At 37.3% G+C, this 26,466-nt stretch overlaps 1 protein-coding gene across 1 annotated transcript; it reads right to left on the bottom strand.

Annotated features, from left to right (window-relative positions):
• Nucleotides 1-818: 818 nt before the first annotated feature.
• Nucleotides 819-26,383, bottom strand: LOC104096698 (uncharacterized). The gene is made up of 8 exons (XM_009603113.4): nt 25,894-26,383; nt 25,638-25,733; nt 25,014-25,097; nt 23,594-23,754; nt 5,316-5,433; nt 4,748-4,883; nt 1,974-2,152; nt 819-1,345 (listed from the first exon to the last, which is right to left on the bottom strand). Exons 1-8 carry the CDS (start codon nt 26,125-26,127, stop codon nt 1,106-1,108), a joined length of 1,248 nt encoding a protein of 415 aa, XP_009601408.1. The 5' UTR covers nt 26,128-26,383; the 3' UTR covers nt 819-1,105.
• Between the last annotated feature and the right edge of the window lie 83 nt (nt 26,384-26,466).

Genomic DNA, 26,466 nt, shown 5'->3' with positions numbered 1-26,466 from the left:
CTTTTAATCCATTTTTGAAATAGATGGCCATTTCATAAATAGTATTTCTTTTTTAGGAAATAATTTGGTAGAACTCTTGTAAGAAAAGGAAGCTCCAAATCACTCATCAAAATACTCCAAAATAAGTACATAAAACAGTTGGTTAATCTTGCATATACATAGTTCCCATTTCTCGAGCATGATCATTTTCAAGGGATAATTGTTTTTCTGTCCTGGACACAGTTTAATCATGAACTTTTGACGCCACTTAACATCTCGCGGGAAGTTTGGCTTGGATTTTTTATGTGATAGTTGATTCTTTTTTCTTCACGGGCAAATGGTCAAATTTGTTCATGAACTATGTGAAATGATTTGTATATATTCTCCATTAAATTACTTGAGATCAATCAAGCCGTTACTATTTAAAAGTGGGTTATATTGATCTTACTGACTAACAATTGATTAGCACGGTTTGCTACCATGTGTTCAAATTTAATGGCAGAAAAAGGGTCCAATTTGTCCTTGTACTATACTAAACGAACTAAATATGCTCTCTGATAATAGTTTGGGTCAATCATGAAATTTTGGTAGATGTGAATTATTAAAACGAAGGCGACAATAGAGTTGCTCTATTAGATGAAATTGAGTAAGATGGTATAAGGACTTATATATCAAATCCTTAACATGAAGTGATGAACAAGAGAATGAGAGGATAATAGAATGGTTGTAAGATATTGACATTTACATTTGATGTCTGCACCAGCTTGAGATCAAGAAAATTTAACTGCCTTTCAAATCAGTGTCAAGTCCTAGTATGATCAATAACGCTGATATCACAATTTGACTAAAAGAATGACACCTTGGCCAAATTATTTAATCTGGTCTTACAACAATTTGGTTACATAGCTTCTCAATGCAAGGTGTTAGTGTTTTTGCTGGAGAGAAGTATGTCATATAGATAAAGAGCATAACAAAGTACACAATAGATTTGCAAAAACAAAAGGCATTTTGCTGTAAATTGACCCTTTTTTCAATACCCCAGCCCTAAAAGGTAAGGGCAACATAGCATTATATATCTAGTTCTGCAATAGGGAAAAGAATTAAGCAATTTTTTGAAAATGGCAGGCTATCTTGAAGCAGGATCTCTGTATCTCTTGAAAATGTCTTCAATATCATCCATTACTTGAGGTGGCAAAGGTCTCTCAGTTGTCAAAAAAGCATCAATATCTTCCTTTAATTGATCCACGGAAGTTGCGCCGATAATTGAACTTGTCATAAATGGCCTGTCTCGCGCAAATCCTAGAGCTAACTCAACTAGAGTTAGACCATGTTTCTTGGCCACTTCTTCATACTTTTTAGTTGCTTCCTGGAAATCAAACATAAAACACACCAAAAATCTAAGTAACTGTTAACTAGCAGCATTGAATAAACTTCTCAAATCGTCTGTCTACAGTCATGGATGGCTTTTGATACTGAAGTTGGTAATGTAATGTACATTGCAACTCTAAAGACAACTAACTTTTTTCTCCTTATTCTTCAACGTTCTTCTACTATATGCTCCTCCAATATACAAAGAAAACACCACCAAGTAAGCCCCTTAACACCAACCCAAACTCCCATAAACGTGGCAACACAAGTTCTCTTTAAGATTCTCATTCCCTCCCAACAAAAAAACACTTGAAACTAAGAATTGATAGTGTGTAAACTAAGAATGCTAGACTGAACGAGAGGAGGGACCGATACTATATAATTGTATTTAATTTCTTTTATTACACATAAATGCACAAAGGAGGGTAGGCTAGTCAAAAGAACAAGGTGCAACAGGGGCTCCCAATAAAGTCAATAGGAAATACTATTTGCTTCATGAGAATAATTTACTGAAAATTCCAAGTTATTCAGATATTCAGCTTTCTTTGAATTCTTTTTCCAACCGATAAAGCTGATCAAACAGTCAATTAACTTTTTCTTTCTTATAAAACTTGAAAAACACGTACCTTGGCAAGGGATTTATTGTATCTTTCCATGTAGCCAGGGAACAGGTTAAGTCTTCCTTTTCTAGCAGCTTCAGAATTATTGTCCAAATACTTCCCCGATAAGGTTCCACCAGCCAGTGGGGAATAAGAAAGTAAGCCAATGTTACAGTTGTTTGGGTGGCATACTTCGACAAGATCAACTACAAAGAACAACCAAAACTCGTTATGCTAATTGGCAAATTAAACATGTTGATGCTTACTGTAAACACAATAATTCTCTTTCTGTATTTGATTGTTTACTAGGTTATTTCATCACTTCTTTTATCAGTATAGGTTATTTTACTCTCTTTTCTTTATCAGTATTAGGTTATTTTATCACTTAAACATAAAGTCCTTTTTATCAGCATAATCCAAGTAGAAGTAGGTCCACAATTGATAACATGCCAATATAATTAAAAAAGAGCTCTTATAAAAAATAGACAATGTCATTTTGGAATGTATAATGTCAAAGTGGTCATTCATAAAAATAAGCTGATATATCTTGAGATAGCCAACAACTTTTAAATGCATTTAAACTACAATGGCAAGCAGAGTTCCCTGTTTCTTAAAGATTAGTAATGCTATTGTTAGGTAGATTGCCTCTACGATGAGTACTGACAGAAGCCAGTAAGGATCTAACAGATTTAACCAGTAAATAATCACATTCCTAGAGACCCTAGCTCACCAATGTTGATGCGAGTATATGATTCGGGTATTTGAATATGTGCAAAAGTGGCTTAAGTCGGACCAGAGAATAAGATATCATGCTAGAGGAGATTTAGATGAGAATCAGTTCGCCAATATTCAGAAAAATCTTTAGAATGCGGTATGTCTATTTCTTTATGAGGTACAGTCAGGTTACTACATGTGATTTTTGCAGCTGCAGCATGGATGATATCAATGTTTTTGTGAATGGGAAAATGTTCAAGATGTCTACTCATACAAGAATATTATAAGGGGAAGCTGTAAAGGGAATAGGGAAAAAATGATTCAAGGTTATTTCATCACTTTTTTTTATCAGTATAGGTTATTATTAGTAGGCAACTCATAACTTTTTTATCAGTAAAGATTAATTTACTAGGTTACTTATAACTTTCGGACTAGTATAGGTAATTTTACTTAAGGTCTTTTTTATCAACGTAATCCAAGTACAAGTGGTCCTAAATTGATAACACACCAATGTGAATTAAAAAGAGCTCTCGTCAAAAGATGGAATAAATTATAATGTTAAATGTGATCGATCCTTAGAATAAGCTCATATATTTTGAGATAGTCAACAACTTTTAAAGGTAGATAAACTACCATAACAAGCAGAGTCGCTGTATCTTAAGGATTAGCTGTGCCATTTTTGTTAGGCAGATTGCCTCTGGAATGAGTATTGGCAGAAGCCATTAAGGATCCAATAAATTAATTCAGTAGATAGTCACATTCCTTAGAGACCCGAGCTTCACTAATGTTGATGCAAGGATATCATTTGGGTATATGCATATGTGCAGAAGTGGCTTTAACCAGATTAGAGAATAAGATATCATTGAAGAGATTAGAGTTTGAGATCAGAATCAGTTCAAAAAGATCCAAATGAATCGCTAAAGGCGGTTTTCTATTTCTTTATGCGGTAAAAGCAAATGACTATGTGATTCGTGCAGCAATAGCACTGATGATAGCCGTGTTTCTGCGAATGGGAACTGTTCGAGATGTCTACTCAGACAAGAGTATCACTAGGGGCAGCTGTAAAGGGAATTGGGGAAAACTGGATTAATAGTCTGTTTAAGAGTTAAGCAATAGGATTCGGTAATGTAAATACTAAAAGAAAGAATTACCAACATATCTATTTTTAAGCGAGCCGCTAAAGAATCTTAACACTTAATAAGAAACCAATTAGCAAAGGCTAGAGCGTCCTAGGATTAAGCACCATGTACTCTTTAATTAATCATCATAGGAGTTCTTCTTTTTCATTTAACACTCTCTCAATCATGTAGCCAAAGATTAACTTAAGTAAAGCCTCCTAACAAAATAATTTACCCCATGAAGCATCTTGAATAACAAAAACGGATGTGCAGCAAAGATGTTTGTTTTCAGACAGGAAGGGCTGTGTTACAGTCCCACATTAGTTCAGGATATGAGTTGTAGTCTTGTTATATAGTCTTTGACAATCCTCAGATCATAAGCTAGCTTTTGGGATTGACTTAGGCCCAGGGTCCCTTTTTTCGATGCTAGCAGAGCCAGACCTATCCCTGATCTTGGTTTACTAAAATGTTGAATCCTTATGTCATAATTTCCACGCTGTAGATGCTCAGCCATGAGTGGGGGAGGGAGGGGGTGTTAGAGTCCCAAATTGGTTAAAGATATAGATTGCAACTTCTTTATATGGATTTGGACCATCCACACCCCATGAGCTAGCTGTTGAAAAGCGGACTCGGGATACATTTTCCTAACAGGCTGAATGATAACAAAAGCTCAAAAATTTGATGCCAGGTTGAAGAATTTGATCTTCCAGCCTCAATTATTGACAATTATTGGAGTACCCTAGCATCTTTGTCAAGCATCTTGGAATTCTTCTCATCTAATGAATGTAGGAACTACTTTTATTATTGAACAAAGCAAAACATATCTTTTAACTTCTAAGAGCTCCCAAAGTATGAACAGTATCATTGACAAAAATGCTGGAACAATCAAAATAACTGCGTAAGCTAAATTTCTGTTGAGAAGAGTTGCATCTAAACTACTTTAGTAGGACATGACAAAAGTTAACTTACCCTCAAAGTGACACCTAACCAGCAGACTGTAGCTATTCTGAATGCTGACAATCTTCGGCAATCCTTCAACTTTTGCAGCATGGACGAACTCCATTACTCCATATGAAGTTTCATTGGAAACACCAATATAGCGGACCTGAATAGTTTGTACCCTTAAATGTTATTTTAAGCTAATTGTATTATAAAGTTAAATCTCCATAAAGCAAATTAATTTTGAAATTTTACGAATTATTTTGCAAAGATGTGCAACCAAGCCATGTGTAAAAGATTAGGCTTGTTTGTATTCACTATAAGCATTGCAAAATGTTTAAACTCAAACCATGTGTAAGAGACCTGGCTTGCCGATTCACTGTGATTTTTTTTTCATCCAAAAAGTTCAGTTTCCTGACAAGCATATGTCCTGAAGTTTCTTCACTTGAAGATGGATTTTATATAATCCTTCAGGAATGAATGAAAGATACCCTCAGCATTTAATTAGTAAATGATAACTATAAAGCATCTTACTTCACTCATTACATTGACAGGTCTGCAGTATTGCAATTGTTAAAGAAAAGCAAGACATACATACCTTTCCTTCATCGATGAGTTCTTGAAAGGCTCTAAGCTGCTCGACGAAAGGCACACTTGGCCTCCATTTTGAAGATTCATAAAAGAATTCACCAAACAATGGTACATATCTATCTGGCCTGAAGAAGGTTTTTACATCAAAATTCCGAAATGAGAACCATCCAATTTTTTTATGCCGACTCGCACACAGCCGTCTTTTTTTCGAATATGCAGCGAACAAACAAATAGATGAAACAGATTAAAACACAAGGTAAGCAACAATTATACAATTATATCAGACCTAAACAAGATAAGAATGAGAACCCACGAATTTATTAAGTGCCTTGCAGTATTAAGGTTACCTGATAAAATCTCTCAACATAAGGATGATTTATCAGTTTGTTGAGAAAGACTTGTAAAATTGATGAAACTTAAACAAGTTATTTATGTCAGTCGCTTCACTATACATTATGAACTAGCTAAAATCAGCAGCTAAATGAACTCAAGCTAGCTTTCTATTGTTGGGAATAAATCCTCCACAGAAACTAATATTCACAGTAATAAATGTAGCATCGAGATACGGTAATCAACGACAATAATAAGAGAAACAAGGACACCGAGATTTTTACGTGGAAAACCCTTCTGAATAAGGGAAAGACCACGACCCGAGAAGAGCAACTGATATCAATATAGCAAGGAATTTTGCACTTTGTAGGCCCGAGTAAAATACTCCAAAAAGTACTAAAACACTCAAAAGAAATAACCTATTTTGTTATTCCCACCTCATTACAAAATTGCTCACACTCTCTATTTTCCTCACAGACTATTTTCTTATATCATATCTGTGATGCCTTTCTTTCTCTCTTTGTTGGTGTGTTTAACAAATGACTCAGGACCTCTCTATTTACAGAGATTCAATACTCCTGCAGATGCCATCAATTGACGCCAAATGAAAGACAGAAACTTCAAACTTTTCAATATGAACAAATCAAAATGTCGGCTGCCAAATCTATAAAAGCTGCGGCCATTAGAATTCTTTGTCAAAAAAAGAAAACATCTTCCTTAAATCATGGACCATGGGATGGATCCATCAAATTTCCCCCTCCAGTCCCATGCACCTGAATGATATCTCTCGTTTCTCATATAGAGCTCATTCCGACAAGTTCTTTGCATAGCTCTAACTTGTCTCTTGGTATTGTCTTGGTCAACATATCTGTAAGATTTTCACTCGTGTGAATCTTTTTGACCTGCAAATATTCGTTCCCCACCTGCTCGCGGATCCTATGATATCTCGCATTGATATGCTTTTTTCTTGCATGGTACATGGAGTTCTTGCTCTAGCCTATTGCACTTTGATGGGTCCATGAGTTAAGGAAGATGTTTTTCTTCCTTTGACAAAGACTTCTAATGTCCGCAACTTTTATAGATTTGGCAGCCGACGTTTTGATTTGTTCACATTGAAAAGTTTGAAGTTTCTATCTTTCATTTGGCATCACTGATGACATCTGCAGGAGTATTGAATCTCTATAAATAGAGAGCTCTTGAGTCATTTGTTAAACACACCAACAAAGAGAGAGAAAGAGTGAGGCATCACAGATATGGTATAAGAAAATAGTCTGTGAGAAAAATAGAGAGTGTGAGCGATATTGTAGTGAGGTAGGAATAACAAAAGAGGGTAATCTTTTTTGAGTGTTGTAGTGCTTTTTGGAGTATTTTATTCGAACCTACAAAGTGTAAAATTTCTTGCTATAGTGACAACAGTTGCTCCTTTCATGCCGTGGTTTTTCCCTTATTTAGAAGAGTTTTCCACGTAAAAATCTCGGTGTCCTTGTTTCTCTTATTATTGTCGTAGATTACCGTATCTCGGTGCTACGTTATTATTTCGTAGTTATTACTGTGAATATTAGTTTGTGGGGGGGTTTATTCCCAACACACAATAGACAACATACTCCTTCTAATGCTAGTCAAGCTCTTGAAGAAACCGTTTAAGCCATATCATCTCCTTGCGAGCTTCAGTAGTTGCAATATACTCCGCTTCAGTTGTAGAGAGTACGACACACTTCTGCAACCTCGATTGCCATGATATAGCTCTCCCTGAAAATGTAAATAAATATCTAGTAGTGGATTTTCTATTATCAATGTCACCTGCCATATCAACGTCTGTATAACCCTTCAAGATTGGATCAGATCCTCCAAAACACAAACATTCTCCTATGGTACCTTTCACGTACCTGAGTATCCACTTGACTGTTTCCCAACATCAACTGCATGTTCTTTTCTGGTGCATATCATTGCATACATCAGGCTTCCGACTGCTGAAGAATAAGGAACTCTAGCTACGCTCTCTTTTTCCTCATTTGTTGTAGGACACATCTTCTTGCTCAACTTCAGATGACTAGCAATAGGTGTGCTGACTGGCTTAGCACTCTTCATGTTGAAGCGTTCCAGTACATGTTCAATGTACTTCTCCTGAGATAGCCACAACTTTCTGCTTGTTCTCTCTCGAACTATCTTCATTCTCATAATTTGTTATGCTGGCCCAAGTCTTTCATATCAAATGACTTGGATAAATCTCCTTCAACTGTGTAATCAGTTCCTTGTCTTCTCCTACAATTAACATGCCATTCACATACAACAACAAAATAATAAAGTCATTGTGAGAAAATCTTTTGAAGTATACACATGGATCAAAATAGGTCTTCATGTAAGTTTGACTTTTCATGAATGGGTCAAACTTTTTGTATCGCTGCCTTGGTATCTGTTTCAACCCATAAAGACTCTTTTTCAACTTGCACGCCATGTGTTTCTTCTCCTTTACTTCAAACTTTCTAGCTGCTCCATATAGATTTCTTTTTTCAAATATCCATGTAGAAATATAGTTTTCACGTCTAACTGCTCCACTTCAAGATCTAGGCTAGCTGCCAACCTTAAGATTGTTCGAATAAAAGTCATTTTGATAACATTTGAGAAAATTTCGTCAAAATCAATACCTTTCTTCTGTTCGAAACCTTTTTGTTAATTTACAGCATGTATATAGTATAGTATTGTCCCACATTGGTAGAGGAGTAGTATGTCCTTGTATAGTATAGCTATAAATAAGGACCTCTTGTGTAGTATTATTAATTCATTCAATATATCAATAACATATTTTCTCCCTTCTCACATGGTATCAGAGCAATTGTGAGAGACTTATCGCTGTGCATAAATTCCAGCGATTCCGGGAAAGAGAAATCAGTATTTTTTAAGGTTTTTTTCTATCTGCTTCATTTCTGTCAGTGTTGAGTAAAATCCAATACTACCACAAGAGTCGTCACTGTCCGGCGACCAAACCCCAGTGAACAACTCCGGCAGAAGCAGCCTCACGCGCCTCCACGCGCCACCAGAAGCTCACGCGCCGGCACGTACGACCACTTCCGGCCATTTTTTGAAAATCTTACTTCAGAACAGTTGGGTCGCCTGGTAATTCCGATCCTACCCCTACTGTTTTCATTTCCTTCCGACAACTTTGAGTTTTTTCCGGTAGCTACAGTACTATTCCGACAGCTACAGTAGATTCCGGCAGCTACAGTATTTCAGTATTCTGTTTCTGTGTTTCCGTACACTGTTTCAGTGGATTACAGTTGATTCTTTCTCCTATTTGGTAATAATTTGCAATAATGTCTTTGGGATTTGATGCTTTTGGGTCTAGAAACATGAGTTCTGGAAACTCTAGTGCTATTATTACCTCGGAACCTTTAATGGGAGGTTCAAACTACTTAGCTTGGGCTTCATCTGTCGAGTTATTGTGTAGAGGTCAAGGTGTTCAAGATCATCTAATCAAACAGTCTAGCGATGGAGATGAAAAGGCAATAGCACTTTGGGCAAAAATCGATGCTCAGTTATGTAGCATCTTGTGGCGATCTATTGATTCCAAGTTGATGCCCTTGTTTCGTCCATTCCAGACATGTTATTTGGTTTGGGCAAAGGCACGCACCTTATACACTAATGACATATCTCGCTTCTATGATGTGATATCACGGATGACAAACTTAAAGAAGCAGGAATTGGATATGTCTACTTACTTGGGTCAAGTACAGGCAGTCATGGAGGAATTTGAGAAGTTGATGCCAGTTTCGGCTAGTGTGGAAAAACAACAAGAGCAGCGACAGAAGATGTTTCTCGTTCTTACCCTCGCTGGACTTCCTAATGATCTTGATTCAGTACGCGACCAGATTTTGGCTAGTCCGTCTGTCCCGACAGTTGATGAATTATTCTCTCGATTACTCCGCCTTGCTGCAGCACCAAGTCCACCAGTGAGCTCATCACAGATACTTGATTCCTCTGTTCTTGCATCCCAGACAATGGATGTTCGGGCATCTCAAACTATGGAGCATAGACGAGGAGGAGGTCGTTTTGGAAGATCTAGACCCAAGTGTTCTTATTGTCACAAACTTGGACACACTCGTGAAATGTGTTATTCCTTACACGGTCGTCCACCCAAAAATGCTTACATTGCTCAGACCGAGACTCCAGGTAACCAAGGATTTTCTTTATCTAAAGAAGAATATAATGAGCTCCTTCAGTATCGAGCAAGTAAGCAGACATCTCCACAAGTAGCCTCAGTTGCTCAGACTGATACTTCTGTTTCTGGTAATTCTTTTGCTTGTGTTTCCCAGTCTAGCACTCTTGGCCCATGGGTCATGGACTCCGGCGCTTCTGATCACATCTCTGGTAATATATCACTTTTGTCAAATATTGTATATTCACAGTCTCTTCCCACTGTTACTTTAGCCAATGGATGTCAAACTAAGGCAAAAGGAGTTGGACAAGCTAATCCCTTGTCTTCTATCACCCTAGATTCCGTTCTTTATGTCCCTGGCTGTCCTTTTAGTCTTGCATCTGTTAGTCGTTTGACTCGTGCCCTCCATTGTGGTATATACTTTATTGACGATTCTTTTATTATGCAGGACCGCAGTACGGGACAGACAATTGGTACAGGACGTGAATCAGAAGGCCTTTACTACCTTAACTCACTCAGTCCTTCCACAACATGTCTAGTTACAGATCCTCCAGATCTAATCCACAGACGTTTAGGACATCCGAGTTTATCCAAACTTCAGAAGATGGTGCCTAGTTTATCTAGTTTGTCTACATTAGATTGTGAGTCGTGTCAACTTGGGAAACATACCCGAGCCTCCTTTTCGCGTAGTGTTGAGAGTCATGCAGAGTCTGTCTTCTCCTTAGTTCATTCTGATATATGGGGTCCTAGTAGAGTCAGTTCATCCTTGGGATTTCGTTACTTTGTCAGTTTCATTGATGATTATTCAAGATGTACTTGGCTTTTCTTAATGAAAGATCGTTCTGAGTTATTTTCTATATTCCAGAGTTTCTGTGCTGAAATCAAAAACCAATTTGGTGTTTCTATTCGCATTTTTCGCAGTTGATAATGCCTTAGAATATTTATCTTCTCAATTTCAGCAATTTATGACTTCTCAGGGAATTATTCATCAGACATCTTGTCCTTATACCCCTCAGCAAAATGGGGTTGCTGAGAGAAAGAATAGGCACCTTATTGAGACTGCTCGCACACTTCTAATTGAATCTCGTGTTCCGTTGCGTTATTGGGGCGATGCAGTTCTCACAGCTTGTTATTTGATTAATCGGATGCCTTCATCTCCCATCAAGAATCAGATTCCGCATTCAGTATTGTTTCCCCAGTCACCCTTATACTCTCTTCCACCTCGTGTTTTTGGGAGCACGTGTTTTGTTCATAACTTAGCCCCTGGGAAAGATAAGTTAGCTCCCCGTGCTCTCAAGTGTGTCTTCCTTGGTTATTCTCGTGTTCAGAAGGGATATCGTTGTTATTCTCCAGATCTTCGTAGGTACCTTATGTCAGCTGACGTCACATTTTTTGAGTCTAAACCTTTCTTTACCTCTGCTGACCACCATGATATATCTAAGGTCTTACCTATACCGACCTTTGAGGAGTTTACTATAGCTCCTCCTCCACCTTCGACCACAGAGTTTTCACCTATACCAACCGTTGATGAGTCTAGTGTTGTTCCCCCTAGTTCCCCGACCACAAGAACACCACTCTAGACTTATCATCGTCGTTTGCGTCCTCCATCAGGCCCAACTGGTTCTCATCCTGCACCTGACCCTGCTCCTGCTGCGGACCCTGCTCCTAGTACACTGATTGCACTTCGGAAAGGTATAAGGACCACACTTAACCCTAATCCTCATTATGTCGGTTTGAGCTATCATCGTCTGTCATCTCCCCATTTTGCTTTTATATCTTTTTTGTCCTCAGTTTCTATCCCTAAGTCTACAGGTGAAGCGTTGTCTCATCCAGGATGGCGCCAGGCTATGAGTGACGAGATGTCTGCTTTACATACAAGTGGTACTTGGGAGCTTGTTCCTCTTCCCTCAGGTAAATCTACTGTTGGTTGTCGTTGGGTTTATGCAGTCAAAGTTGGTCCCGATGGACAGATTGATCGACTTAAGGCCCGTCTTGTTGCCAAAGGATATACTCAGATATTTGGGCTCGATTACAGTGATACCTTCTCTCCCGTGGCTAAAGTGGCTTCAGTCCGCCTTTTTCTATCCATGGCTGCGGTTCGTCATTGGCCCCTCTATCAGCTGGACATTAAAAATACCTTTCTTCACGGTGATCTTGAGGATGAGGTTTATATGGAGCAACCACCTGGTTTTGTTGCTCAAGGGGAGTCTCGTGGCCTTGTATGTCGCTTGCGTCGGTCACTTTATGGTCTAAAGCAGTCTCCTCGAGCCTGGTTTGGTAAGTTCAGCACGGTTATCCAGGAGTTTGGCATGACTCGTAGTGAAGCTGATCACTCTGTGTTTTATCGGCACTCTGCTTCAAGTCTCTGTATTTATCTGGTAGTCTATGTTGATGATATTGTTATTACTGGCAATAATCAGGATGGTATTACCAACCTGAAACAGCATCTCTTCCAGCATTTCCAAACTAAGGATCTAGGCAGATTGAAGTACTTTCTGGGTATTGAGGTTGCCCAGTCTAGCTCAGGTATTGTTATTTCTCAAAGAAAATATGCTTTAGACATTCTTGAGGAGACGGGGATGATATGTTGCAGACCTGTTGACACTCCGATGGATCCGAATTCTAAACTTATGCCAGGACAGGGGGAGCCGCTTAGCGATCCTGCAAGCTATAGGCGGCTGGTTGGAAAATTAAATTATCTCACAGTGACTAGACCCGACATTTCCTATCCTGTGAGTGTGGTAAGTCAGTTTATGAATTCTCCCTGTGATAGTCATTGGGATGCAGTTGTCCGCATTATTCGATATATAAAATCGGCTCCAGGCAAAGGGTTACTCTTTGAGGATCGAGGTCATGAGCAGATCATTGGATACTCAGATGCTGATTGGGCAGGATCACCTTCTGATAGACGTTCTACGTCTGGATATTGTGTTTTAGTAGGAGGAAATTTGGTGTCCTGGAAGAGCAAGAAACAGAATGTAGTTGCTCGGTCTAGTGCAGAAGCAGAATATCGAGCAATGGCTATGGCAACATGTGAGCTAGTCTGGACCAAACAATTGCTCAAGGAGTTGAAATTTGGTGAAATCAGTCGGATGGAACTTGTGTGCGATAATCAAGCTGCCCTTCATATTGCATCAAATCCAGTGTTCCATGAGAGAACTAAACACATTGAGATTGATTGTCACTTCGTCAGAGAAAAGATACTTTCAGGAGAGATTGCTACAAAGTTTGTGAGGTCAAATGATCAACTTGCAGATATATTCACCAAGTCTCTCACTGGTCCTCGTATTAGTTATATATGTAACAAGCTCGGTACATATGATTTGTATGCACCGGCTTGAGGGGGAGTGTTAATTTACAGCATGTATATAGTGTAGTATTGTCCCACATTGGTAGAGGAGTAGTATGTCCTTGTATAGTATAGCTATAAATAAGGACCTCTTGTGTAGTATTATTAATTCATTCAATATATCAATAACATATTTTCTCCCGTGCCTTCTCACACTTTTATCACAAATCGAGCTTTGTATCTTACCAACTTGCCATTTCCATCTTTTATGAGTTTAAAGACTCATTTGCATTTGAGTGGTCTTTTACCTTTGGAAGTTCAACCAGCTTGTACGTACCATTTTCCTGTAGAGATTCCATCTCTTCTTGCATGGCTTTCATCCACTGGTTCTTTTCAGGATAGGACAACACTTCCTTAAGACTTTCTCGCTCTCTTTCATCATTGATTAGGACATACCCTGTGGAAGGGTACCTGTATGACTCTACCCTTGGCCTTTCTGATCTCCTTAGAGGTTAAGGTTGTTCTTCTCCCTGAGTGGGGTACTCCACTTGCTCGGCGTCATCCTCAAGTTGTCCCCCGCTCAATAACCTCATCAAATTGCTCCCCCTTCTTGGCAACCTCGCCGGTTTTACTTTTTGGACTTGTGGGATTATTAGAAGTAGAAGGAATGGTAACACGGTTAGGGATTATACCATTTTTGGCCTTCTCTGACTGATCATCTACAACTCCAACTTCACTTTCTCGGAAGATTACATCTCTACTTCTGATGACCTTCTTCTTCACATGATCCCATAATCTATACTCGAACTCTTCATCTCCATATCCAATAAATATGCATGGAACATATTTATCATCCAACTTTGTTCTCTGCTCCTTTGATACATGTGCAAAAGCTCTACAACCGAATACCTTCATATGTGAGAAGGACACCTCCTTGTTGGTCCAAACTCTCTTTGGGATGTCAAACTCCAATGGAACTGATGGACTCCTATTGATCAGGTAGCAGGTTGTCTGAACTGCTTCACCCCAGAATGAGTTAGCCAGTTTAGCTATTCTGAGCATGCTTCTCACCTTCTCCGCAATGGTGCGGTTCATTCTCTCAGCTACACTATTGTGTTGTGAGGTCCAGGAATTGTTTTTTCATGTCTGATCCCATGGCTCGAACAGTACTCTTCAAATTCCCCTGAAGTGTACTCACCTTCATTGTCAGTTCGGAGACGCTTTAGCTTTCGACCCGTCTCCCTTTTCACTAGAGCAATAAACTTCTGGAAAACTTGAAACACCTAATTTTTGATTTTCAAGATATAAACCCACAATTTTCGTGAAGTATCATCAATAAAAGTAACAAAATATTTGTTACCGTCCATAGATTATATTTCCATTGGATCACAAATATTAAAATGTTCCAAATCAAGTATATTCAATTTTCTTTCAGACGATGTCTGAAATGAGACTCTATGTTGTTTACCAAATAAACAGAAGTGACAAGGTTTTATCGTTGTACCTTTGACAAAAGACATGAGTGATTTCCTGGCAAGAATCTGCAATCCCTTCTCGCTCATATGACCTATTCTTTTGTGCCACAAATCTGCATAAATCTCATCTCGTGCCGTGTTCAATTCACCTCAGCATATTTCTGCATTTTTCCTATATAAGGTGCCACGAGCAACTCCCTTTGCAATCACCAATAATCCCTTGGTGAGTCTCCACTTTTGATTTGCAAAATAATTCTCGTATCCATCTCGGTCCAAAGCTATTCCCGAGATTAAGTTCATCCGCAAATCAGGCACATGTCGCACGTCCTTTAGAACCAATGTGCATCCGACATTTGTCTTGATACAAATGTCACCAATTCCCGCAATCTTTGAGTAACTCGTGTTACCCATTCCCACAGTGCCGAAATCACCTGCTACATATCTGTAAAAGAATTCTTTTACCAGAGTGGCATGGTAAAATGATGTTGTGCCAACTACCCATTCCGACTCTGGACCTGTCAAGTGTATGCATTCCTCTTCCTCATTTATAAATAGAACAATATTATCATTGTTCTGCATCATGGCAGTTGTGCTGTCGTCATTCTTCTGGCTACTGCTTTTACCTTTGCCCTTTCTTAGATTTGGGCAATCTCTATTGAAGTGACCCGGTTGATCGCAATTGTCGCAATTTCTAGCTTTTGATTTGGATCGGTTCTTGGACTTCCCACGATATCCGAATCTACCATATTTGTTTGAACTCATTTGATAACTCCTGCCTCTACCTTCTGTAATGAGAGCTTGTCCTTGATTTCAGGCTTTTTTCTCATCTTCTCATTGAGTAGAAGAGCCGATGTGTCGTACTTCAACTCATTAGTGGTTTTACCGTACAGGATTGTTGTTGCCAAATTATCGTACGAAGATGGCAATGAGTTCAAGAGCAAGATGGCTTTATCCTCTTCCTCGATCTTTACTCCGAGGTTGGCAAGCTGCGTGATTAGTCCATTAAACATATTTAAATGTGACAAAAAATTTGTACCTTCACCCATATGTAGGATGTATAATTGCTTCTTCGGATACAATTTATTTATCAACATTTTGGACATGTATAAGCCTTCCAACCTTGTCCAAATGCCACATGCAGTGTCTTCATCAATGATGTTATTTACCACATCATCTGATAAGTGCAACCTGATTGCACTGGCAACCTTTTCATCCAACTCAGCCCAATCCTCAGCTTTCATGGCATCATGTTTCTTGGCATCACTATCTAATATCTTGTGTAATCCTTGTTGGATGAGAAGATCTCTCATCCTTCTTTGCCATATTGAGAAACCGCTATCTTCGTTGAATTTTACTGCTTCGTATTTTACTCCGGACATTTTATTTTTTCATCGAGTATAGTACTACCGACCGTGAAGAGTATTTCTCTGAACGAGCAGAACCTGTGTTATGTTACCAATTGTTGGGAATAAACCTCCCACAGAAACTAATATTCACAGTAATAACAACGAAATAATAATGTAGCACCGAGATACGATAATCAACGACAATAATAAGAGAAACTAGGACACCGAGATTTTTACGTGGAAAACTCTTCTAAAGAAACGGAAAAACCATGGCCCGAGAGGAGCAACTGATATCAGTACATCAAGAAATTTTACACTTTGTAGGCCTGAGTAAAATACTCCAGAAAGCACTTCAACACTCAAAACAAATTACCCTCTTTTGATATTCCCATATCATTACAATATCGCTCACACTTTATTTTCCTCACAGACTATTTTCTTATACTCTGTTTGTGATGTCTCGCTCTTTCTTTCTCTCTTTGTTGGTGTGTTTAACAAATGACTCAGGAGCTTTCTATTTATAGAGATTCAATACTCTTGCAGATGTCATCAGTGACGCGAAATGAAAGATAGAAACTTCAACTTTTCAATGTGAACAAATCAAATGTCAGCTACCAAATCTATAAAAGTTGCGGACATTAGAAGTCTTTGTCAAAGGAAGAAAAACATCTTCCTTAAATCATGGACCATGAGATGGATCCATCATCTATAACATCCGACTTTTTAGTTTTGCTAGGAACCTATACTTGTCCTCTATTCTGAATCAGAGAACCAACTAGTTAATCAACCATCTTATCAGTAATGTAACACATATGATAGATAAAAATTAGGCCAAATACATAGAGAGCCCCTTAAAGTTAGCTCCAAATTCCATTTTGACACCTCAACTTAAACTATTTTCTATTAAACACTTAATCCCAACATAAACTGTGCTTATTAGGCCATCATCTAACCACCAGTAAACAAAAGTAACAGCGTAAAGTCAAGCGCGATGACGTGGCAAAAAAAACAAATCAAATAACAACACCTGTATTTAACCCAAATAATATATTAACAATAAACCCAATAAAAAATATATACTTTTTTCCTTCTCCACCTTGCCTCTCCCATCGTCTTCTTCTCTAAATAAACCCCTCCCAATCATCACTCTGCCCCTTTCTCTGTCAAATCTCTCTCACCAGTAAACTCTCTCTTTTAATTATTTTCATCTATTATTTGTCTAAGAGAACGACAGTAGCTGAAGTTCCACATCGGTGCCGTTGACCCCTCTGGCTCCTCCGGCAAAAGCCCATCACTGTCATTTGTTTTAAATCCATGATCATACTCCATTAATGGAGTCTTACTGGCTACTTTTCCGGTGGAACCTCCCAAGAACTTTTTTTGTCCTAAAATAAGACATCAACCCTTGAAGAAATTTATCCTCTATTTCAATTCTTTATCCTCTGTTATTTTTATTTTTCCTTTTCAATTTCATCTGGGTATTATTATGTTGGTGTTTTGATTTCTTCTTTAATGAGAAATTTATAAATTACCAGCTTGAAATTGCGAATTTGGGTGTATCTGGTCTGGAATTATTTGAAGAAGCTGTAGAGTTTTGAAAATATGATGTGAAGTTTTGTTTCTAATGGTGGAGAGGTGGTGGAGTTCGAAGTGATTTTCACAGTGATAGTTCGGTCGGAGATGGAGGTGCTTATGCTGTGAAAGTACATGTGGAGGAATTGGCCAAAACGGTGGAGGTGGGAATGAGGTGGTGATGAAGACAGTGGCTATGGAGGTGGCGTGGTGGGGTGATATCTGCAGAGAAGCCAGATAAAGGAGATGGAAGAAAAATTATAGCCTAATCTTCAATTGACTCTCAATATTTTGTATCCACGCTCTCAAAAAGAAGTGTGATATACTCACTTTGCCACCTCAGCATTTTTGTCTAATAGGCACAGTTTATGTTAAGATTAAGTGTTTAATAGGAAACAGACTAAGTTAAGGTGTTAAAATGGAATTTGGAACCAACTTTAAGGGGCCGTCTATATGGATCCATAGAATTAGTCAACCGCATTGAAACAGGCAGGGTTGCTGGTAAAACCTCTCATTAAAGGATCTATTTTCTTGGTTTGTCTAGAAAATAGAAATACAACAACTGCGCTTTAGTCCCAAACAAGTTGGGGTCGGCAATATAATCCTCATTCCTTTCATTTAGCTCAACTCATATCATCAGAAAATACTGAAATTTAAACTAGTCAATTATGTCTATCACTTTAGCACACATCACAAAGTAGCTAATGATCAGCAGTGCAATGAGTTCAGGTAGCTTTCTGTCAGATAGTTAAGCGTAAATATTATTTAGCATAAATGGTGAACGTGATAAAGTCGCATGTCCGGTAAATATAGTTGGGTTCACTCATGAATAGTTGCCTATAAAATAGTTCAGGTTTACACATTAGCTTTCACACATTATCTCAATCTCTTTTCATTGTTTCTCTTATTTCAAACACGGTATGGGAGTTTCAGCGAGTTTTTGTGAACTGATTATTTTAAAATACTTCATTCCCTAGGATCCTTCTGCATGTCTAAAACTATAGCAGTTTCTTCAGCCTGTTCTCGTATTCTTTGGTTACTGCCCTTGATAGCATCCTAGGAAGCTCAACTCTATTCAAGGACAAGGATGAAGCTTTGGAATCTCAAAGATGGCCTTTAACAATATGTCAAGCTAAAGAGTTGCAAAATAAGACCATTAGACTTCAAATGCAAATAAAGAAGCTTTTAATTGTGGAGGACGAGCTCAAGACCAAAGGAGATAAATTATACAAGTTTTACAATTATTTGGGTGCCCCAAATTGAAGTCCAAGAGGAGGAAGATTGAGTCCCGAACTCGGCCCTTGAAATCTAGCAAAAGGGCACCCAGAAGAGCCCAAAATGAGCTTAAAAGAGGTCCAAATGGGAGTGTTTGAAATGGAGCCCAATTGGAGTCCAAACTAATGGCCCAAACTAATAGTTTTAAGGCCCAAATCTGTCCCAAAGGGATTTGGCCGCCCCTACCTAATTTTGTGACTTTTCATATTTCTTAGCAACCACCCTACCTAATTTTGATGAATTTGTTACCCCTTAGCAGCCCCCTACCTAATTGTAATGACTTTTTATGCCTTAATACTCCTATAAATAAGGAGTTCTTCTCATTCATTGAGAGACTTCATTATTGATTAAGTATATCATACTTTGAGAGTTCTTTTGAACCTTTGTTACTTGTGCTTTGAGATTTATCTTTCAACCTTTACTAGTTCATAGTTCAAGGTAGTAAGATTACTTCTCTATTGTGATATCTTTGATTTCTTTGTGGTATTCTTAGAAGGCGATTAATACTAGTTATTAATTGTTGTCTCAAGTTACTCGTAAAGCGGTCAAGATCCGAATCTATTGTTTTGATTTGCTTTTAAGTAAAGGCGTTTGATTTCTTCAATAAATCAAGACGTTGTTGCTTTGATCTTGTCAAGACTATAGAACTTGCGTTCTTGGAAGTTCTTGGAATTCTTTCGTTGAATTTTCCCATATCCTTTATTTTCTGCCCTTTAGTTCTAGTTGTTCAATTCTTTATTGTTATTGCTTCCGCATTTATTTTTCAAATTCTTACTCTAGTTTGGATTCCCGACCTCGTCGTTATCAAGTGGTATCAGAGCGGTTCTATCAAGGTTTCGTTCTTGATAATTCTGGGGATTTCTTGAATACTAAGAGCAAAAAAAAAAACAAGTTAAAAAGAAAAACAAAAAAAAAAGGAAAATCAATTTTTTTTTTAAAAATTGCTTGCTCTCCAGGAACTTTCTTTTGTATCTAATTTGTTTCCAAAAACTATCAAAGAAAACAAGAAGAGGGGATCCCAGATTTCAAAGATAAGACAAAAATTTAATTTTTCTTACTCTTTCTAATCTAAATATATAATCATTTCCTTTTTGTTCGTGTCTTGTTTCAACCGAGCCTAATAGTTCTAGGATTTGGTTCTTCTTTCATTTGTTCCCCAAAAATCTATATTTTACTACTAAGAACTTTATATGAGTTGGGTTTAACCATAAATCTACAAAGTATTTTGTTCAAAGGTTATTTCGAGAAGAAAAAAGGCAAGAGAGGTGAGAGCATTATAGGGAAAAAGCCAAATTTGAGAGATACATATTTCCCTTAATCTATGTCAAGATGTCTCAAACAGGTAGTTACAGTGGAAGGAGGAAAGCTATGACTCAACAACTTGAAAAGTCGAACTTACAGTATACCGAATGGAAGGAAGACAATGGTAAAGTTATTTTTCAAACAAGAGCTAAAGTGATGTCTGCAATTTATGCCCTTAGAATTGACAAAGCATTTGGCTATAACTTAATTAGCACTTATATGGTTGAGAAATTGAACTTGCCTTGTGTTGAACATATTGAACCCTACATGTTGAAAGGGATAAAAGTAGATAAAAGAGTGTTCTTGCCATTCTCTATTGGAAGGTATGAGGATGTGATTTGGTGTGATGTCATTCCGATGAATAGTTTTCATATCTTGTTGGGATGACCATGGTATGTCTTTAGAAGTGCTTCATATAGTATTGAAAAAAATAGATACTCTTTTGAGATTAATGGGAAGAAACTCATTCTTGGGCCTTTGACTCCCTCACAAATTTGTGAAGATGAAAAGATTGTTAAAGAGAATATGAAAAAATATGAGAGAGAAAAGAATGAGAGGAGTAAGGGAGTGCATGTTGACATTCCAAGAGAGGAAAAAGGAGAGGTTGTCTTGAGTGAAAAGAGTGGGATGTCAAGTGAGGTAAAGAGTGATATTGAAAGAAAAGAAAAGAGAGAAGGTAATGAGATGAACAAAGTTTGTGAGGTAGAGAGAGAAAAGCAAGAGGGATTGAGTGAAAGCAAAGAAAAACTCTTTAGTGAGAGAAAAGAGGCTAAGGGTGAAGAAAACGTTAGTCTTGTGATAAAAGCCAAAGAGAGTGTAAGCAAGAAAAAAGTTTCTTTACTTCCTAACCCATTAACTCTTTCTTGTTTTAGTTCTTGTGATTTTGTGCAACCACGTGTTGAAATACCTTTTGAAAGGGGTGGTGAGGCGCAGAAGATGGTAGCAAAAGATCCAATTGGATTCCAACATGAATTTGGCGATATCTATTCTTGTTGGATGGTGGAAGATAAAAGCTTGGTTAAATTCTTTGTTATTGAACCTTTTGACTATTTTCATTCTTATTTACAGTATTATGACATGGAGTTTCCTAAAAGCATTGCTAAGTTGGAGCCATTGCATAAAAGGATACAAGGTGATGATGTTCCATTGGTAAATAAGTCCAAGTATGGTATGTATAATTGGTTTATTTGCATTCTTGGCCTTTCTAGAACACCTAAGGTATTTTTGGAGGTAATAAATTATACTCTTATTTCTTATATTGGCGACTTTATAATTTTTGTGGATGATAATATTTTGATGCACATCAAGTCATTAACTGTAAGATCTAAATTAAAGTGCAAGAGTAATTTGCTTCCTTTTGAAATTGTTTATGACATAAATGATTATGTATTCCAACTTGGTGGAAAGAGGCATGAAATTTCTGAGAAGAGGCTTGTGAATGAGTTAAATATTTCTTCTTCTCTTATTCAAGTGGCTAATGAGTTTTCATATGATAAATTGCTAGAATGTGATTTTTGTTGTGTGATGGGGAGTCATTCTTCAAGTTATGTTCAATGTGAGCTTGTAAAAGTATTTATTACTAGTAAAGATGATATGCATGATTGTTGTAACACTTGTGATCAAATACTCTTTCATGTAGAGGAATCCATGAGATTTTTAATTGTAGATAGTTGGCTATATCATGAAAGTATCTTCTTTGATACATGTGGTAGAGATACTTATATTAAATGGATGTGTGGTCAATCTTTTAGAATTTCTTTGTCATGTATACCTATGGACTACCTTACCGACTAGATCGAATTGCAAGTTCCATTGCATGGCGCATCTACGAGAGGTTTTTATTGTATTGATCTAGGTAAGCATAAATTTTGTTGGGATGATGATATCCATATGCTTTATTTATACATATTAGGATTAATTGGGTTAAATGGACACATGGTCACTATCTTATTTTATTCCTACTAGTTTTTTAGATTAGTGGATGCCATTTACAAGGGCGTGTTTTCTTTTTCTTGCAAGGTCGAAATTCGAGGACGAATTTTCTTCAAGAAGAGGGGAATGATAGCATCCTAGGAAGCTCAACTCTATTCAAGGACAAGGATGAAGCTTTGGAATCTCAAAGATGGCCTTTAACAATATGTCAAGCTAAAGAGTTGCAAAATAAGGCCATTAGACTTCAAGTGCAAATAAAGAAGCTTTTAATTGTGGAGGACGAGCTCAAGACCAAAGGAGATAAATTATACAAGTTTTACAATTATTTGGTGGCCCAAATTGAAGTCCAAGAGGAGGAAGATTGAGTCCCGAACTCGGCCCTTGAAATCTAGCAAAAGGGCACCCAGAAGAGCCCAAAATGAGCTTAAAAGAGGTCCAAATGGGAGTGTTTGAAATGGAGCCCAATTGGAGTCCAAACTAATGGTCCAAACTAGTAGTTTTAAGGCCCAAATCTGTCCCAAAGGGATTTGGCCGTCCCTACCTAATTTTATAACTTTTCATATTTCTTAGCAACCACCCTACCTAATTTTGATGACTTTGTTACCCCTTAGCAGCCCCCTACCTAATTGTAATGACTTTTTATGCCTTAATACTCCTATAAATAAGGAGTTCTTCTCATTCATTGAGAGACTTCATTATTGATTAAGTATATCATACTTTGAGAGTTCTTTTGAACCTTTGTTACTTGTGCTTTGAGATTTATCTTTCAACCTTTACTAGTTCATAGTTCAAGGTAGTAAGATTACTTCTCTATTGTGATATCTTTGATTTCTTTGTGGTATTCTTAGAAGGCGATTAATACTAGTTATTAATTGTTGTCTCAAGTTACTCGTAAAGCGGTCAAGATCCGAATCTATTGTTTTGATTTGTTTTTAAGTAAAGGCGTTTGATTTCTTCAATAAATCAAGACGTTGTTGCTTTGATCTTGTCAAGACTATAGAACTTGCGTTCTTGGAAGTTCTTGGAATTCTTTCGTTGAATTTTTCCATATCCTTTATTTTCTGCCCTTTAGTTCGAGTTGTTCAATTCTTTATTGTTATTGCTTCCGCATTTATTTTTCAAATTCTTACTCTAGTTTGGATTCCCGACCTCGTCGTTATCAGCCCTAGAGTGCTATTGATCTGGCTCTGCTGGATTGCTTTGCACCTACACTTGCTCCAACATGTGGTGCAGTTAAAGTATTAGCTTAGCTGTCAACTATCCTCCTCCTCCCCCCTCCCAACGTGGGAAAACTAAAAACAGAAAAAAGAAAATATAATAGAAGAAGGGTACAGAAAAAGAAAAAGAAAAAATAGAAGGTTACGTTGCTATGATCCCTAAAGCTCAAAGCATAAGTAATATCTGGTCTTCTAGAATCTGAGAACGATGAGAAATCTCACATGGGCAATCAAAGTTCATGTAATAGTGTTTTCACCACCCAGATAATCTGGAACAACCCCACTGATGCAAATAGTGTCATCTAGAAACCGGAGAAGTTTTATAATCTAAGGTATACTACTTACCAAAATACACTTCTAGAATCCTTCAACGATATCATTGATAAGTACTCACCAATGTATTTGGAGTAAATCAATGTAATCAGTATTGAGACGTTTCAAGCTTTTTTCCACACTTTCTCGAATATTAGCAGCATCTACTCGCAAAACATTTGTGTTTTCACGTATGTAACTTGATCTTTCTGAATAACCACAAACTTTTGTAGCCAAAATCACCTGAACAGAAAATACAGCAGTGCATTAGTAGTCTTGAGTTAAAAGGACACCAATATATTATAGCTATAATGGCTCAAAAAAGGCAGGAAAGGTTCCTCTACTTAAAGAACGGTTTTGGTAGTTATTTTACTAAGAATTGTAACATTTGGTATCATGGTCATGCTAATAATTTTAGTTTTTATTGTCCAAGAGAGTTGGAGGAAATTCTAAGTTGACTGCACAAGTGCTCCACCATACCATTCGTAGACTATTGGGAGGACATTGGAAGGTAAAAGATCCAGCATGAACATTACAAACATTTTTGTGGGCATGAAGTTCTTAAAAGCCAAGTCCTTTCTAAGTTGAGACTCGTGCTTGGGCTTAGGTTATTAATTAATAGGGCTGGACTGTGATTTGCTTTTCTTTCTTGCTTGTGTAATGATTTGCCTAATACAAGCATACATGCATAACTCAGCAGCAATCAATTAAACGAGGAGAACTACACAAGCTATACGTATTCAAACTGACTCGAGCGGCAAAAGGCCAAACTTGAATCAGTCCACATGGCAACAATGATTAAGGGTTTATCTTCAGAAGCCTTCCTATCCTAGTGGCCTTCAAAAAATTTCTAGCGTAAAAAGAAAGAAACCGGCAACATGCTCTACATAAATTGAGCAATGACTAAGTGAACCTTTAGTCACCACTCAAAAGAAAATCATCAACATCCTATAAAATAATGAAAAGTAATGAAATACCATAACGTGCACATAATGTTGGACATTGCAAAATCAAGGAAGTAAATTAAAAGTTCTTAAAGATGGTATGAATTACTCTCGGAATGTTAAAGACAATTACAGAACAAAGTGGACATATTTCTTTGAGAAAGGAAGGATATCTAGAAAATGATGAAAGAAGACATGCCTTATACTGTGATGAATCAGGCAATGCAAGACTCAGTACCTCGCTTTAGTTATTTTAGCAGCTTAGCCTTTTGTGATCTCATTGGTTTACAACCTCAAATAATCAGAATCAGTACCCATGGATGCACTTTTCACCAATATTATTTAGTAAGTGAATCAACAGTAAAGTCTTTTTGAGGAATTTGTTGAAAGAGATCAAAGGCAGTTAGAGTTCAGAACAAAAGATCTGAAACAGCAGAAGGATTAGAATACGAGGTAAAAAGAAGAATGTAATAAGGTTCCTACTCGAAACAAGATAAGAATACGATTATAATATGCACCTTTGAAGTAAAGGGTTCCCTTCCACAATAGTATTATTACCTTATCACGGGGTTGAGACTTCATCCAGCTGCTAATATAGAGATCCGTCGTCCCTTGTGTCTCCTTCCTCATAGGGACTGGATACTTTTGAAGACAAAAAACAAGGTTAGAAATAAATATAACAACCAAAGAAATGCAACAAGAAATGAGAGAGGAAGGAAAAGAAAAAAATTACACTACTCAAGAATCTTTTTGCGTAAAATTAAGAGATATGATCTCATTGGTGAATCAATTTCCAAAGAAATAAAGTTTACTTCAAATTAAATCGGCAACAATGCAGAACTTGAGCTTCTAGAAATAATCTATCAAGATAGTGAAAACCAAGAATGGAAACTGTATCATAAATAAAAGCAGTTTTTACAAATTAAAACAAGTAAAAAGCAAAAGTTTTATGCTAAAAGTGAATCTGATCAAGGGAATCTGATCACCAAAGAAAAGCCAGCTCCAACTAAGTCAGAATGCTTCCAAATGATAACCGTCGACGAAGCATCCATTTATTTAAAATGAAGAATTAAAAGATCAAAGGGAGCAAAAGAAAAACCAATAATGCGTGCAACTGAAACTGTAACTAAAGGGAGGCAAAAATAGAACTAACAACGCTTAAGTTTGTGCAATGGAGCTTACAGCTTCAGCAGTATCAATGATATTAATTCCTTGGTCAAATGCATAACTAAGTATTTCATGAGCCTCCTTCTCTGTATTCTGTTCTCCAAATGTCATCTGCATTATTTCATTCAATTTACTTCATAAATATGCAAATGAGTAGAACAAAGGAAAAAAGAGAGGCTAAAATGACCTTTCTTTTTATAAGGGGTTCAGAAAAAGAAATTGAAAACTTGTAAAATTCTCCAATTAACTGATAAAAGAAGTACTAGTTTACAGTGCCAATAGTAATTTCGCTGATATGAAGATCAGAGTCACCGAGTTTTCTGTACTGCATAGCATTCTTCTGAGCAAGTTTTGCAGTAACAATTGTTGCGCTACAAGTCTTCTTCCTTGGTGAAGACAACGGGAATGCTCTCAACTGGCGCGTGAAAGTGCGGCAGGGGAAAATGCGAGTGGTGGTGTTAGAGATAAACGCCGGCATTACAGAGGAAGTGCTGCACAAAGCCATGGGTTCTTACTCTGTGTTTTAGCCTTATCAAAAATTCAGACACTATTTGAAACTCTGTCGGTTTTGTGAAAGATGAAGTTGCTACCTTTAGTCCTTTTAGAAGGGAATAAAAAGGAACGGACCTGGATTTTGTAATTGGGCTATTTTTGGTTAGCAAAATTGGATAAATTTTAATTCCTCCTATTCACTGTAGTTGGGAAATTGTTACTTTTTGCTATTTTGATTTTTGTTGTTGACTTGCTAAAAAGGAACGGACCTGGATTTTGTCGCTAAATTACACAAATAATTTAGTCTTTTTAGAATCTCAGAAATTTGCAAAGATGTAAGCCTATAAACGTG

Source organism: Nicotiana tomentosiformis, chromosome 6 (genome assembly GCF_000390325.3).
Source record: "Nicotiana tomentosiformis chromosome 6, ASM39032v3, whole genome shotgun sequence".
In the NCBI taxonomy this organism is placed as follows: Eukaryota; Viridiplantae; Streptophyta; class Magnoliopsida; order Solanales; family Solanaceae; genus Nicotiana; species Nicotiana tomentosiformis.
This window is presented reverse-complemented; position numbering and strand designations above follow the sequence as displayed.